The sequence below is a fragment of the Beta vulgaris genome, chromosome 8, assembly GCF_026745355.1.
Source record: "Beta vulgaris subsp. vulgaris cultivar EL10 chromosome 8, EL10.2, whole genome shotgun sequence".
NCBI lineage: Eukaryota > Viridiplantae > Streptophyta > Magnoliopsida > Caryophyllales > Amaranthaceae > Beta > Beta vulgaris.
This window is the reverse complement of record NC_079209.1, coordinates 22877315-22895477: the sequence shown is the minus strand read 5'-3', so window position 1 is coordinate 22895477 and position 18163 is coordinate 22877315. Positions and strand designations below refer to the sequence as shown.

General features: G+C 37.7%; 1 protein-coding gene across 1 annotated transcript; it reads right to left on the bottom strand.

The window, feature by feature from the left end:
* Positions 1–11168: 11168 nt before the first annotated feature.
* Positions 11169–12643, bottom strand: LOC130589862 (uncharacterized mitochondrial protein AtMg00810-like). Its single transcript, XM_057391479.1, has 3 exons — positions 12487–12643; positions 12283–12374; positions 11169–12062 (listed from the first exon to the last, which is right to left on the bottom strand). The coding sequence occupies exons 1-3, from the start codon at positions 12641–12643 to the stop codon at positions 11169–11171; spliced, it is 1143 nt and encodes a 380-aa protein (XP_057247462.1).
* Positions 12644–18163: the final 5520 nt, after the last annotated feature.

The following is an 18163-nucleotide window of genomic DNA, read 5'->3' as shown; positions in this document are numbered from 1 at the left end:
GGGTTGTTCTTGGGTTTGAGGCTCAGGTTCCGGTTGAGAAGTGCCAGGGAAGACCTCATCAGCTTCTTGGGTTGAATACACCCTCATGTACTCATCCTCATCATTGTCTCCTGACAATACAGGAACCTCCACAGCAACACAGAACTCCTTAGCATACAACTTCTCTTCCTCCAATCTCCTCTGCTCCTCCTCTTCCTCTTGTCTCCTAATCTCCTCTTCCCTCTCCTTTTTTAAAATCTCCTGCACTCTCCTAATATTCTCAAGCTTTTCCCTCTCTTCCTGATCTTTCTATGCAAGAACAGACCTAAAAACTTGGCAAGGGTCTATAGTCTCCTCTACCCATACCTCAATGGTATCCTTGCCCAAGCCCCGTACCCAAACATTCATCAAATCAGAATCAGTCCTCAACTCTATTTTCTTCTTAGTCCTAGGATTTTGAACTAACAACTTAAACAATTTAGGCAAATACACGTTTTGCTTCACTGATTCCACAAGACAATCCTCAAATAAACCCATCAAATAAGCCAATCAGTCATCCTAATAACAAGATAAACTCCACATCAAACACAAAGTAAACTAAAATTTCAAAAAACTTGAAAAAAATACAGTTACAATAAAAATCTAACCCTAACATCACACAATAACACAAAACATTATACATGCAACTATCAGATGTTAAACAAGTTTGAAAACACTTTAGAATGAACAACAGTAAGTAAAATTTTACCTTTTGAAGAATTTGAATTGTCATTTAAAATTTTTTCAGTTCTTCGCGATTTCAGGAAGTCTTGCTTTTTCTTCACTCTTTTCTTCAAACTTTTGCACTCCAAAACAATCGAACTTGAAAAAATCCGCAAATGTGCAAGTACTAAAACAAGATTTTTCTTCAAAGGCTCGAGTTTTAGGGTTCCATGGATGACCCAGACCAGAGGAAGGAAGTTGATGGGGTGCAAATTTTTCGAATTGAGTTGAAGATGCCTGACAGGGGGGCTATCATTATGGCGCCATAAAATAATGGCATTTTTGTAAATAACCACTAACGGAACACTAACGTTCGTTATCTGTAAGGGCATTTAATGTTATTAAACAGTAACTGAGGGGTACCCGGTGTATTTTCAAAAGTGCGAGGGTACCCGGTGAATTTTGTGAAAACTCGGGGGTATTTGGTGAAAAAACCGTAGTTAGATTATAATCATTTATCTACAATCATCAAAACACTACATGACTCAATAACTTACCCTCGCACATAACATTCACCCAAAGTCCGAACAAACATCCAACTCCCCCTCAACAATATTGAAATTTTGGTTAAACCAAAATCTAGACCTTGATCTCTCATGTGAGAGATAGGAAGATATACCATCGAATCCAAAAATCATTGATATGAAGCAAATACTTAAAAAGTTAAGAGTACAAATTGAGAAGATGGATAAGGTAACCACTCTACCCAAAACCCAATTCCTCCGACAAGGTTCAGGGTAATGTAGAAAAATTACCAACCTCTATAAAGAAAAAAATTTCCTAACAAAAAAATTCCTCGCATAAAGCCAATAACTCTCGTTCATCAACCGCCTCTTTCCTTCCTCAAAATTTCTACTGTACCGTAAAAGCGTGGCGAAAGCAAAAGCAATTATCTACCAATCCAACCATCTCAAAGCTCAGCCAGTTTCGATTTAAGGTTAGGGTTTTCTATCCCATTCGAATTTCACTTCTTGTTTTTTTCTTTTTCTTTTTGCAATATTATATATATGAAAAATGATTTGATTGATTGACAATACAAATTAATCAAACAGGTTTGATTACTGATATTTTTTGGAGATATGGATGCTGATGAGATAGGGTCATCGAGGAGAAAACATTCGCCTGAATCAAAATTTAGCTTCGAGGGAGAAATTGAGTATGGTAAGACAAAGAAAGCAAAATTAGGGTTTGAGGAAGACAGGGTTATGGCGTTGTTGTATGGTATTAGTGAGATGGGTTACCTCTATCGAAACTCTGGTGAGCGGGTTGAAGTTGATTTGAATACACTTAAGGGTAAATACCTTCTGTTTGTTTGTTTTTACTTGCCTCCATATTTCAGAGGAGAATTTGAATTTGATTCAGTCAATCCCCAAGATCTTATTTCTACATGTTTCGATCTCTATTCTCATAGAGATGATTTCGAGATAGTTTTGGTTACCAAGTTGACTGATGATAATCCTGATTCTAAGCCGGCTTCTCTATTCCCATCTGCTTCTCTCTCCTCCTCATTTTTCATAGTCAAGCTTCCCTTCACTGTTTTCATCTATTTCTTCCATAGTTTGACCTTTTAAATCAGTGTCTCATGCTGTCCTCATACGTTTTCGTTCAAAAAAAAATTAAATAAAAATTTTATTCACTTGTAATGTTTCTCCTTTTTCGCTCTTCTTCTTCGCTGTGTTGATTTTACTCTCGAGACATTAGCTTATATTCCATGATCTTGATTTTTATTCAATTCCGAAAAGGAATAATCTTTCAAATATCTTTGGTTCCGCAGCTTGGGACCCATGCTCAATTGAGTCTCCGGTGGTTCGACGCATAGCAGCTTGAACGATGGTATGGTGAGGGATGGTGTGGCGAGGAGAGAGTGGTGGTTGCAGCGGAGGGGAAGATGGATGAGGAGAGTTCATTTTCGTCATTGTCAAGCGACTCCCAAGTCCCAATAAGCACAATTTATTGAAATAGGCGATCTAATTTTCAACATAAAAATTCGACGAAATCAAGACTGAATTTTTCTAACAAGTCCATTCCATTTTACTCTAACCCAAAACTATCTTAGTCATCTCTTCTCTTCTCTTTCATTTTTTTCTTGATTATCGAACTACAATAGATAATTTCAAAAAAATAAGTCTTAAGTTATCATGAGTAGGGTAATTTTTTTAATAAGGCTTAAGTTATCTCGAAGCATATGCTACCACCTTACCATGTTGCATCAATACACATCCTAACCCATTCTTTGAAGCGTCACTATACACCTCAAAACCTTCTAATCGAGATGGTAACGTCAAAACTGGTGCTGAAGTAAGTCTCTGCTACAATTCCTGAAAAGATCTCTCACACTTCTCATCCCACTGACACTACATGAAAATAGGTTTTGGGCGACGAAAATAGTCGTCGCTCAATGGGACAATTTCGTTGCACAAAGGTTTGGGCAACGAAATTTTTTCGCGCCAATTTCGTCGTCTTAGTTTCGAAGCCCATTGTATTTTGTGCGTCGAAAATTGTGATCGTCGCACAAACCACATCTTGGGCGTCAAGTTACATTTGCCCATAATAATCTTTTGTGCTACGAGCCCTTTATCCGTTGCACATTTATGGAGACAATTGGGCAACGAGTTTCTTAAATCATTGCCCATACTACTTAATTTTGTGCAACAATTACAGTTTTCTGTAGCCCATTATAGATTGTAGTCTTACATACGTAATGTCTTGGGCAACACCAGTTTCGTCGCCCAAAATACTTTAGGCTGAATTGTTGTACATATTTTTCAATCACGCGTTAAATTGAAATGACAATCTGCGAACCCTATTTTGTTGCCCAAATTGGTTCCTTTACAATGGAACTAGAAAATAAAAACGCCTTGCTTTATTCTTCTTGCTCCAATGCTTCTCCAATATCAATTAAAAGAGACATCTTCACTTAGTCTTCAAAATCCTCACTTGATTTCTTCCTTGACTTAGTATTCACTTTGTTCCTTTCAATGATATCTTAAAAAATCATACACTTAAATAACTCATTAGTTCACTACTTAGTTTGCAATTATTCCTTTGTCATCATCAAAACTAGGGTTCAACACGTGTCTCGTCGGACGGTGAGCGTCGAAATCTTTCCGGCGGTGTCCGATCGATACTTAGTATCAGTGTAGGAGTTTTTCTATTGTGGATTGGTGTGCTCTTTCTAAATCTTGTGTTCCTTTTTACAAGTTGTTGGAGTCTCTCTGTTAATTGGGTTCTGATTTTCTTTTCTGGTTTTTAGATACGGTTTCTTTAGAATGTTGTGAGAGGTTGAAGGGAGAGCTCCATGAGCTTCTCAATCAGGACAATAAATTAAGTCCTCATAATAATGAGTTTATGAGTTATGTGTCTATTTAAACAGTCCCAAGACTTCATTGGAGCTAGTTAAGTCATGGAAGGAAGAAGGAAACTCCCTTTAGGAGATATTGATGATGCATTAGAACATTATGGTTTTGCTGGAGTGATGCTTAGCTTAATTGTTTTGGAGGATGAACATATTAGAAACTTTTGTGAACTATCTTACTACATCTTGCTGAATCTAGCTGCATGTTTACTGAAAAAGAATGAATTCGATCAAGTTGGTCTTCTTTGTTCTGTTGTTCTAAGCTTTGACCCGTGCAATGTGAAGGCCTTATTTAGAAGAGCTAAAGCAATGGACGGGATAGGAAGGTGTGATTTAGCTTATTGGGATTTAGTGCAAGCCTCTACAATTGACCCACTAAATAAAGAGATTGCAAAGAAGCTACATGAAGTTAAGAGTTTGTTTCACTAGTGCATAATTAGCCTAAAGTATCACCCCAAAAGTGTTACTTAAAGGCCTAAAAGTGTTGCTTTAGGCAATAGGTAACACTTTTATAAGTGAAACATCTGCCCGTGCTACCTATTATCAAAGGTAACACTTTCAAATGCTAATGTTTCACTTTCTCAAGTGTTACAAAATTCTCTAAGGTATCACTTTTTTAAACTAATATAACATTTTTACAGTGTTACTTGTAATTTTTTATGCAACACTTTTTCATCTATAGTAGTATTTTCTATGTTATCTCTTGAATTATAGTAACAATTTATTAGATGTCATGTATCATTTTAGGTCAACATATGTAACACTTTGTTAGATATTAGGCAACACTTATTATTAGCTAGATTTAAAGTCACTTCTATTTCACACGTCTCATATATAGTAGCACTCTTTAATTTGTCGGCACATATACAATAATAATAATACTAAAACTTACAAACGTAATAAACGAAGAGGAAATAAATTGATATTATAGATATTAAGTTCACTCAACGATCATTGTAAAAAAAGAGCCAATGAGTAGTATTCATCAATTGAAAACATACCATTGCTCTCAACATATAAATAGTTGATCCAAAAACCTAGTCATAATACATATAACTCTCCCCAATCCTAAATTAATCTTAAGATTATTGTGTCAAAAAATGTTCAAAGTCTTTATGATAACACGACTAATTATATACTTGTAAAAAATAAAACAAGTATATTAAATATATGAGGCATAACAAAACTCCTCTTTTTTTTAAACTGTGATACAAGGAAAGATCCTCCTGCACACCCACCCTCAAGACAACCCCATGCACATCAACCCTCTGCAAAAATCGAAAAGAAATAGAAAATGAAAAATAATCGTAGTAATCACTTCCTCCAAAAGTTGTTTGATGTAATAATCAGCAGCCTTTTTCTTTTTATGCACGTGTTTCACATTATGGCATATAACTTACATTTGGTTATCAGATTCGAAAAATCAATTTCTTACTTAAGTTTATACTTGAGTCTTTTCTAAACATCAATGAAATTTGATTGCATCAAGAACTTACACCTTTCAAGTATTTCAACATAATCTGGAGTTGATATAGCTCAATCAAAAACGTCATGATATATATATAGCTGAATCAAATTCCTGGTTGCATGATTGAACGAGCATATATTTCCAAAACTTAAAGATGCACAGAAGAAAGTAGCTAGAATCAGGATTATTTCAATCGAGTAGCACCAATAATAAATCAGCCATGAACATTAGCAACCCCATCATTTTTATGTTTCAATCATATTTCCAGAACTCATTTCTCAACATCCATGTAATAAATCAATCGAAATACTTGCAATTATACCTATAATTTGCAATGAAGTTGATGATAATATCCTGTACTAAAGATGAAAATAAGTTAAATTAAAAAAGAGATCAGAAAGGGTAGTACCAACAGAGACAACATCATAAGAGAGAGGAAGAAAGCATAGGGCAGGGCCGCTAGCTTGCGGCGGCCGACGAACAATATGATTAGTTACAGACATGTTGATGCGATCAACGTATCATGTATACTAGAATCTGTCTTCAAAATGGAATAAAGACATAATTCAATAGTAATTCGAAAAATCAGATCGAAATTTAAAAAATTCATGGGAAAAAAGACAATAATTTGAGACAGACCTGCTGATCATAAGACTTCTAATGACATTTACCAATTTTCATTGTCAAATTGTCTAAATTTGCAGCTTCCCAATTGCGCTGAAACTGATGGGAGGTTGAACATGAACGACTCATTGGAACTTCGAACAAAAAAATTGATGAAGATTGACAAATAAAGCACTAAAATCGAACAACAAGATTTAAACAAACCGAGTAAATTCTCTAATCACCTGGAAGAACGATGAGGATTGAACGCCGATGGGAATGGACAAATTCAGGAGAAGAATTTAGCCAATTCATCCTAACTAAACATTCTTGAGTTGTATGTTTACCTGGAAAATGTGGTCTCCGACAAATCCTCCATCGAATAGCTTTAAATCAATAAGTTTTCAAACTAAAATCAGTTTGAGTAAATCATTCTACTTCTATCAAGATTAATTTTTCCCAAAAAGATCTAACCATCACATAAAAACTTATGCACCTTTCAATCCATCAGATTCATCCTTGCCTGATCTTAAAGTTGAAACTTGCTGACAAAATTAAATGTTCAATTATCCACATTGTGTTAGTACACTTTATAGTGTTAATTACATAACCAAAAGTGACTAATCTTTCAAACCCTAGATCAAAATCCAAGCTCCCTACTTCAATGAGCTCGGCACTGAAATCTTGTTGCCGCCGGTTCCTCCTTGCTGCCGCTGCAGTCCGGCGCCCCTTCCTTCCATTGTTGTCGGTTGTTTTCTTTCTTCCTTTCTAAGATTCCATTAAAAGACTAGTTTTTATGTTATTTTTATTATTATTTAGCATGTTTGTGAATTAAATTACTGTTTTATTTATGTAAACAATTTCGGTTGTCATGATTATTATTATTATAAATTTCAGATTTATTATGTTAAGTTTATTTTTAGTTTTAATCATGAAAATAATAGTTTCTAGGGTTTAGGGTTTTAATCATGTAAACAATTTTCATAACACAAACATATTCACGAAATTCCACGAATCATTAACAAAATTCAAGTAAACCAAACACCCGCAGCAACCGAACTCGCCCACGCTTTGCTACGACAAAACACCGATTTCTTTTTCTCGTTTCCACCATGGTGAAACCAGAAAAACTAGTCGATTTTATCATGATGGAGACGAATAAGTTCAGCTTTTGCCCAAAAAAATCTAATTTTTTTTATAAAGTTGATGTAAAATGTAACAGGGTGTTTGTTTAGGGGGATTAAGGGGTGGGAATGGGATATTATATCCCTATGGATAGGAATCCCATGTTTGTTTGAGGGGATATCTAAATTCCCATGCGAAGGGGAATGGGATTAACCCCCCCTTATCCCACCAAAATAAGACATGGGGGGCAGGTATTAGGAAGGGGGATTATTTTTGGTTATGTTAAAAGACAAATTTACCCTTTATTAAAATATCCTTCACCAATATTGCTGGCTCTTCTTTTGCTATCATTCATTAAAATGGGTAAATTTGTAATTTAGCAATATATTCCCTACTCAATCCCACTAACATACCAAACAAGGGATTGGGATATATTTAATGAATTTCCACCTTCTAAATCCCATTCCTCATCCCATCCTCTAATTCCCAAACTCCCAATCCCTCATACCAAACGCCCGGTAAAAGATTTGTTTTTTTTTTTAAAAAAAATGTATTAATACAGACGGCGTTAGGTTAGTAAATAAGTATTGTAAATAGTACCCTAAAAAAAAAGTATTATAAATATTAAACCCCTTTTTTTCTCATCAATCGCCCCCTCTTTCTTTCCTGAGATCCTCTCAAAATTTTTACTGTACCGTAAAAAAGTTCTGATTGATTGACAATACATAATTAATCAAACAGGTTTTATTTGTTTTGGAGATATGGATGCTGATGAGATAGGGTCGTCGAGTAGAAAACATTGGCCTGAATCACTATTTAGCTTGGAGGGAGAAATTGAGAATGGTAAGACAAAGAAAACAAAATTAGGGTTTGAGGAAGACAGGGTTATGCCGTTGTTGCATGGTATTAGTGAGATGGTTACCTCTATCGAAACTCTGGTGAGCGGGTTGAAGTTGATGCGAATACACTTAAGGGTAAATACCTTCTGTTTGTTTGTTTTTACGTGCCTCCATATTTCATAGAAGATTTTGAATTTGATTCAGCCTATCCCCAAGATCTTATTCCTACATGTTTTGATCTCTATTCTCATAGAGATGATTTCGAGATAGTTTTGGTTACCAAGTTGGCTGAAGATAATCCTGATTCTGATCTCTATTCTCATATGCGACTTCTTTGAGCCGCGTCTTCTTGTTGGTGCTGGTTATGGTGTTCGTTTTAAGTGCATTTTTGTCAATGTCGCCAAAAATATTCTGCTCTTTGGACAACTCGATGATTCCATGTCTTATTTAGTAGAACATCTCAAGGATCTTTTACGGAAGAGCTCATTTGATGTCCAACGTTCTTATCAAAGGCTTGTGAAACATATGTGGCCCGTCAAATCTTTCCATTCACTAACAGCATATTCTTGTCCTATAGCTAGAATTTTTCGAAATGTGAAGCCGGAATATTCTGATGATATCAATACCATGGTTTCTCAACTATTTCCCATCCAGATTGGCCAGTCATTTGATGCTAAATTCCTGTTGTCCGGTGGTTCGAATGAGTTGGGTTACCTTGTCCGAATAGGTGGTGAGCGAGTGGAACTTGGCAAGGCAATTCGGGACAAATACATAATGGTTTGTTGTTTTCACGTGCCTATGTTCCATGGAGGATGGGATTCAAGTATGGTTCAGAGTCTAATAAATACATGCTCGGAATTGTATGCTGCAGATATGGATTTTGAAATGGTAGTGGTTGCAAAGATGAAGAAACTAGCTGATCACAAGCAGGTTTTCGATCACTTCTTGTCGGGATTTCCCTCTTCTTGTTTTGTAATACCATTTGAAGACTCGAAGCGTCGAAATTTTATATGCAAGTACCTTGAACTTCAACTCAATGATATTCAATGCCTGCTTCTGGATAACAAGGAAAACATTCTACTTCATGGATATCCTAGGTTTGCGGAGTCGTATGGAGCCGATGGCTTTCCCTTTACTGATGAGAAGCTGCAGAAACTTGAAGCCGATGAAAAACTGCAATCTCTTACTAACTACATGGTGCAACTTTTGACATCCAATCCTTCTGATGTTCTAAGAAAGACGAATGCAGAAGATGGTTGTGACACGATGACTATTTCAGACCTCAATAAGAAGGATGTTGTTGGGTTGTTCAAGTGTGTTAATGGAAAACTCATTCCCAAGCTCCAGGAGGTATATGAACAATGCAAAATTCAGCAGAAGCCATTTGAAGTTTTGCTGGTCTACATACCCTTTTCTAACAGTCTTGACCCGAAAAATCACAAGTTGTATATTGATAATCTGCTGCAGAAGCACAAGTTATCTTTGTGGTATATGCCCTTTAATAATTCTGTACACCACAAACTCTGTCGATTTACTAACAGCTGCTATGATCAGCTCATCATCTTTAGAGCCCAGGATGCACATATTGATATTTATGGTGCAGAGGTCATGAGCACTTTCGGAATAGATGCTTATCCGTTTTCCAGAGAGGAGCTTGTCCAACGGGAATTGAACAAGTTCAAGGAAGTCACCTTGGAGACATTGTTGATATCTAAGTCACGGGATTACCTTCTTAAAGGAGGCGCAAATATTTCTGTGGCACACCTCAGGGGAAAGAATATACTTGTTTGGATTAGTTCTCTTTCTGTCAATTGTATTCCTTTTTATCATGAACTATTGCTTTGGTACAAAGAGAATCAGGCAAAAAATCCTGATTTCGAAGTGGTCTGTGTTTGAAAAACATTATTCCGATGCTATGGACGATGATTTAACACTGTCTGATGTAATGCCATGGTTGGTCTGCCCTTTTGACGCTGATCACTCATCTTCCGTGCAAGAGAAATTATTCCCGAATAAGAGGATAAATGATGATGATCTTGTGCAATTTGGAACAGATGGACTGCTTTGTACACTGACAGCTGAGTACCTTCTACATAAAGGTGTTGATGAATCTGGAAAAATTCCATTTGGTGGTTCTAATCTACGCCGCGAATTCCTTTGCAAAATTTGTGACAGTATCAGGAGGTGGGAGGCATCGAGAATTCTAGAGTGAATCTGCCAAATGTGGCTCTTTAGTTCCAATTTCTAGAGACGTTGCTTTTACTTGCTTAGTTTCTGGTATTTTTACTGGACAGATTTCTATTATCATTTACCAGTGATGTACTGTCTGTAAGACGCTATGATCAAGAAACAGTTTGCTCAGTTGGCTTTTGTTCTTGTCTTTATCAGTGTTTCTCATTTCTTGAATTGGCTTATTAAAGCTGATTGATGATAATTTCACCGTCTTTAGTTCTTTACAGTATTTCTTATATCTGTGGGAACTAAACTGTGTGCGTTTGATCGAATTGACATGGTTATCAGTTCTACAAGAAATGGTACGCTGACGCCTTCTAGAAGACGAAATTTATCGTCGTTGCTGAAGACGTCGTTGCTTCGACGGGTTTTGAGTCGGTCGCCAGATTCGACCACGGTGCGCTGACGCTTTCTAGAAGATGAAATTGTCGTCGGTGCTGAAGACGAGTTTGGTCGTCGGCCTTGCTGGTCTGCTGAAGATGAGTTGACATATGAAAGCATGATAAAAGTTTCAAAGACTCAAAATTTCATTTGGTTGGAGCTAACTTTGCTCAACCTTTCTGTATTTTTCTCACACAATATTTTGTGTCTCACTTTCTGTGTTACTCAAACGGCGCAGCCATAACTCACCAATATATATACTAGGAATCAAAACATGACCTAGAGAGATGTGTCCACTGGACCACATCAGTACAATTATAAAACAGACAAAAAACACTAGCTGACAAAATAACAAACAGCAGTAGCAACAGCTGTGATATCAGTAGGAAAATACATATTTGCCCATATTCTCAATACCCTCCCCTCAAGTTGGAGCAGAAGGCACGAGGCCCAACTTGAAAGAAAGGTGATTATGGTGTTGTTCACTCAAAGACTTGGTCATCAGGTCTGCAAGCTGAAGAAAGGATTTGATGTGCAAAACCTTCAAGAAACCTTCTTGAATATGGTCCCTGACATAATGACAGTCTACCTTGAGATGTTTAGTTCTCTCATGGAAAATAGGATTATGTGCCAAGTGATTTGCAGACTTGTTATCACAAAACAAGTCAATAGGTGTAGGAATGTGGAGACCCAAGTCTTCAAGAATGCCATGGATCCACACAATTTCACTTGTGGTTTGAGACATGCATCTATATTCTGCCTCAGTGGATGATTTGGATACTGTTTTCTGCTTCTTTGTTTTCCAAGAAATGAGAGAATTCCCTAGGAACACACAGTATCCAGTGAGAGATCTAGCACTAAAAGCACAACTTCCCCAATCTGAATCACAAAAGGCTGTGAGAGTGAGAGATGAAGGGATTGAATAATATAATCCCCAATCTATGGTGCCTGCCAGATATTTTATGACATGAGTAGCAGCTTGCAAATGTGGTTTTCTGGGTTCACTCATAAACTGACTCAATTGTTGCACACTGTAAGAGATATCTGGTCTGGTGAGATTCAAATACAGTAACTTCCCAATTATACTCCTGTAGGTTTCTGGATCAGGCAAAATCTCTCCTTGATCAGTAGAGAGTTTCACATTTTTAGGAAAGGGAAACCTAGAAGGTTTACAGCCTTCCATGCCTGTAGACTGAAGAATATCAAGGATAAACTTCCTTTGATTTAGCATGGTCCCTTGGGAGTTGCGTGCAACTTCAATCCCCAAAAAATATCTCATTTCACCAAGGTCCTTAACAGTAAAAGCTTCATCTAGACCCTTCTTAATGAAATGTATCTCAGAATGATCATCACAGTGATTAAGAGATCATCTACATAGACTAAAATGACAGTTTGCTTCCCTTGGTGATGTTTGGAAAACATGGAATAATCTCTCTTGGACTGTGTGTAACCATGTGCCAAGAAATATTTAGTTAACTCAGGTTCCATTGCCTTTGATGCCTGCTTCAAGCATATAGACTTCTTTTAAGTCTACAAACCTGCCCTTCCTGAGCTTCTGTGTAACCCTTAGGTGGTTTCATATAGACTTCTTCTTTAGAAACCCATGTAAGAATGCATTGTTGATGTCTAACTGATGCAATTCCATTTCATGTGCAGAGCAGAGCAATGAGAATTCTCACACTAGTAAATTAGCCATGGAGAGAAAGTGTGCTTATAGTCTTTCTCTTTGATCTGCTTGTCACCTCTAGCAACCAACCTGGCTTTCAGCTTGTCTACTTGTCCTTCTGGAGTGAACTTTACCTTATATTCCCACTTAGAGTCTATAGCTCTCTTTCCTGCTGGGAGACTAACAAGCTCCCAGGTTTCATTATCATGCAAAGCCTTCAATTCAGCCTTCATTGCATCTACCCAGGCTGTGTCTTGACAAGCCTCATTATAGTGACTAGGTTCCACGAATCCTTAAAGCATTGTTTAAGGATGCCAAGTAATCAGAAGTGTAATACTTGGAGTGTTCCAGCCTAGCAAGAATCATATTTGCACTAGCTTGGTCTCCTGCCTCTTTACCTTTTGGTAAATCAAGGATATAATCCTTGTACCTGCTAGGCAAATGAGCTTCTCTGCTAGATCTTCTTACATAAGGTTCAGCAATGTTGTCGTGTGAAGGAATCCCATCCCTTGTATGGTCCTGCAAAACTTCAGTATCCTGCTGACCCTCAACATTAGCCTCATCTAACAGGTTACTGTAAGTATCATCTGCCTCTAAAGGACAAACAACATCATAGCTTCTTAGGATATCTGCAAAATCATGATTTTTTTTCTTAAGAATAAAAGGAAATATTTGTTCTTTGAAAGTCAATCTCTACTCACAAATAGCTTGTTGCTTTGAAGATCCATCAACTTATTTGACAGTAAGTACCCCACCAAGATACACCTAACACCCCTGGGTTCAAACTTATCAGCTGGTTTCTTGCTAGGGCTTGCATAGCAAAGACTCCCAATGACTCTCAAATGATCATAATCAGGTTCCTTCTTCATCAACCTCTTATAAGGAGTTTCCCATCCTATCACCCCACTAGGCATAAGGTTGATTAAGTGAGTAGCTGCTAGAAGTGCACTCACCCACAATAACTTGGTAAACCAGCATGTATTTTCAGGGATCTTGCTGTTTCAAGCAAGAATCTGTGTTTCCTTTCTACCCTGGCATTTTGTTGTGGAACACCTGCAATGCTTCTTTGGTGTGTGATAGCCTTTCTCAGCAAAAATTCTACCACATTCCTCCTGAAATATCTCAGTTCCATTATCACTTCTCAAAACTTTCACTTTGGTGTTGAACTGAGTTTCAACATGATTAATGAAATTTACCAGGACATTTTTCACTTGTTCTTTGTTAGATAACAAGTGAGTCCAGGTAGCCCTACTGAAATCATCTACTATGGTGAGGAAATATGAAGCACCTGTGAGTGCTTTGGTCCTATATGGACCCCAAAGATCAACATGTATCAAATCAAAAATCTCATCTGCAATGGATTTACTAAGCATGAAAGGAAGTTTGTGGTGCTTAGCCACAGAACAAGTATCACAAAAATAGCCATTCAACTCTTCACATTTGCAAAAACTTAAGTATTTCATTTTGGAAACAGATACATGACCCAGTCTAGCATGTATTAAGTTCAATCTACTTAAATTATTACAAGCTCCTGCCTCCTTCTTCTTCTCAATTTTTGCTGTCATACACCCTTCTCTTCCTTCATTAGTGCTTTCAATCTTCAGTTTGTAAAGATCTCTCTCATTTCTTCCAAACTTGAGTTCCCCTTCAATGGAATGGCCCTGTAGGGAACATCCATATTTGTCAAAGAACATACTGAAATCATTCTCTTTTAAGAGTCTGCTCACAGACAGTAGGTTGTTTCTAAAATCTCTGATAAACAAAACATCCTTTAGGGTAATCTTATCATTCAACTTCACATCACCACTTCCTCACAACATAACTCTTCCATCAGGTAATCCACCCTAACCTGTTTATCAAGGCTCTTAATATTGCATAAGATATCTCTATCTCCTGTCATATGATCACTTGCTCCAGAGTCTATGAGCCAAGTGGTTGATAAAAATTACTACAAAAATTTGCAGAACAAGAAACAATCTCTTTACCTGCGAAATTGCTTGAGATTGCACTTCCTGCTGTCTGCTTATCTCCTATTGCTTTCATGAGTTCTTGAACAAAAGAGGCCATCATAGCATTTTCATTCATACCTTTCTCTGCTTCAGTTGAGTCATTGAAATCTAAAGGGTGATTTCCAGAGAACTCTGACTCTTTTCTGGAGATATTGGAGGCTTCCTTGGTCCATCCTTTTCCTTTGTTCTGTTTGAACCACTCAGGATAACCCACCAGCTTGAAACACTCATCTCTGATATGTCCTTTCATTCCACAATAATCACACTTCTTAAGTTCCTTTTCCATCTTCATCTTCTTATAATCCTCCATTTTCATTTTTTTGTAATCCTTTCTTTGAAAATCCTTCAAAGGGCCCAAGCTTACACTCTGGCCATACCTATTAACAGCCAAAGCACTTACTTCAGAACCAATATTCATCTCTGCAACCATATTCTTCTGTTTTTCAACTTGCATAACCAAGTTGTATGCTTTGTTACAGCAAGCAAAGGGTCCATTCCCAAGAAGTTCGTTCTCATCTGCTCATAACCATCATTCAACCCATTGAGAAACTTCATCAACTTGTTATCTGAGTCCCTCTGAGCCACCTTGCTCGCAAGATCGCAAGAACATTTTTCCATAGCACCACCCACATTCAGGTATCTCCTCAAGTTCTGCAATCTGCTCCCACAATTCCTTAAGTTTGCAATAATAATCACTAACACTCAGATTATTTTGTTTGAAATCCCAAAGCTCCTTCTTAAGTTGATATAGTTGTGGTGCATTAGTCTGCCCATATCTTTCCACAATCTCTTCCCAAAGATTTTTAGTGGACTTCATACACACCAAACTACTAGCAATTTCAGGTTTCATGGTAGCCAGTAACCATGACCTTACCATGTAGTCACATCTAGTCCACTTTTGTATCTCATCTGCTCCAGATGAAGGCTTTGCATTCTTTCCTTCTAGGAAGCTTAGCTTGTTTTTTGCCCCCAATGCAATCCTCACACTCCTATTCCAGTTGAGAAAGTTCGTGCCATCAAGAAATATTCCTCCCAAAGGTGTTGCTGCGTTTTCATTCACAGCGATGAACAAAGGATCCTTATAAGGATTTTGAGAACTGCCACCAGTTTGTTTATTACCAGGATCAACATTTCCTGCCATCTCAGGTGGAAGTTATGTGTTTTCTAGAGCCTTAGAAACTTAAGAAAAAATAGAATTCTTCAAGCAACCTGCTCTGATACCATGATAAAAGTTTCAAAGACTCAAAATTTCATTTGGTTGGAGCTAACTTTGCTCAACCTTTCTGTATTTTTCTCACACAATATTTTGTGTCTCACTTTCTGTGTTACTCAAACGGCGCAGCCATAACTCACCAATATATATACTAGGAATCAAAACATGACCTAGAGAGATGTGTCCACTGGACCACATCAGTACAATTATAAAACAGACAAAAAACACTAGCTGACAAAATAACAAACAGCAGTAGCAACAGCTGTGATATCAGTAGGAAAATACATATTTGCCCATATTCTCAATAAAGCAATATCAGGATCAATTGGAGGAGTAGTAGAAGCAAGTTGTTTAGAACCCATTCGTTGGAGGCTGTTTCAGCTCGCAATGCCCTCTCAATTACTTTAGAAGCGGGCCTCCAACGAATGGTGTTAGAAAGCGATTGCGCAGCATACTGATTCACCATTTGAAGAAGCAAACAATGTAGATGACCAGCTTTAGTCCAATTATTTCGGATATTTTGATGCTAGCTAGAAGTTGTGCTTGTATTTCTTTTAGCCATGTGCGTAGAAATTGAAAAAAGTAGCTTATATACTTGCTCATTTGAGTAGAAATTATTCTGAGACGCTAGTGTGTCTAGAAGAGATGCCTTTAGAGGCACATAACCTTGTACTCTCAGACTTGAGTTTAGATAAATAAACTAGCGAGCTTCCCGATAAAAAAAAAAAATCAAACATAATTATTCCTTTTTACAACAACATCATGGAATCATATTATAACCAAATAATACCAACTCTCAACACCAACTCATCCAAAAATGGAAAATAAAATATGAACAATAATATTTACATACAATTTTCATAACACAAACATATTCACGAAATTCCACGAATCATTAACAAAATTCAAGTAAACCAAAAACCAGCAGCAACAGACCAAGCCCACGTTTTGCTACGACAAAACACCGATTTTCTTTTTCTCGTTTCCACCATGGTGAAACCAGAAAAACTAGTCGATTTTATCATGATGGAGACGAATAAATTGTTCAGTTTTTTCCAAAAAAAAAATCTGAATTTTTTATAAAGTTGATGTAAAATGTAAAAGATTTGTTTTTAAAAAAATATGTGTTAATACAGATGGTGTTAGTAAATAAGTATTGTCTTGTCAAAATATAAAAAAATAAGTATTGTAAATTTTTTTTTTGTTTGAAAGGAAACATGTTAGTAGCTTATAATAAATAAATTTCCGCCAAAGCTAAAATACTTTGGGGAAAAGAGTCAAACCATACAACTTCGGAATTAAAATCAATGTTCCATCTAGCAACTAAGTGAGCTACCATGTTTCCCGATCTCCTAACATGTCGAACAGAAAAAGAATTGAAACCACTTTTAGCCATATGCACCGCCTTATAGAATCGAAATATAGGGGCGAAACCTTGCATCTCCCGGTTGATACACTGCACCACCTGCTCAGCATCACTTTCCACCTCAATAGCACGAAAACCCATCCTGCCCGCCACAAGAACCCCAAACCTTACAGCAGCAGCCTCAGCCATATGTGCGTCCCATCTCGCACTGCTTCTACAGACCGCCATACCCACCACCATTCCACCCGAGTTCCGCGCCACCACCCCCAGACCAACTCCCCTATCCGCCATAATGTGAGCATCAACGTTGAGTTTTATACACCCCCCCACAGGAGGACTCCACTTCGTAGCCATAGCAGGGAGAGATATTGCTCGAGCCCCAAAAACCCGATCCGCATAAATCATATAATCCTGAACCAGCTTTGACATACCTCGAGCTATCTCCAACGGACGAGGAGGTGTCGTCTCAAAAACAGCCAAATTTCGAGTGTACCAGGCAGCCCAACACAAAGAGGAGAAGATCATAAAATCCGTTTTACTAACCTGAGAACCCATCCATTCAAAGATCTCCGCAAAAGATGAGAGAGGAGCGTGTGCCAACATGTCCTTAAAATTGCTGCTATCCCATATAATTCGAGCATTTGTGCACGCAAAAATAGCATGTATATTTGTTTCATCACCACCACCACATATCGGACACGTTGCATCAGGGATAATATGTCTAACCTTCAACCTCTCTTTCACCGCCAAGCCACCTTTCCTAGCCCGCCATATAAAGTGTCGCAACTTAGGAGGACCATCAATACGCCATACCTGCTTCCATTTTTCAGTTTCCCCCACTCCATATTGAAGTTCCCATGCACGCAGATGACCTCGCCTAGCCACCCAATAGCCCGGCCGGACCGAATAACACCCGTTTTTATTCGGCCACCAGTAGAGTTCATCCCTCCCCCAATGATGGGAGAGGGGAATGTCCCTTATTGCACGCCCTTCATCTGCCGTGAACAATGTGTTTATCATATCAACCTTCCACCTACCTTCCTCAAAGCAAACCAAATCAAAGACCCATAAGGACGGGTCCACCGCAGCCATTGGTGTGGGAACAACGTGAGAGCCTTCTCCAGGGAGCCAAGCATCCTCCGAAACCCTTATGTTGGAACCATTG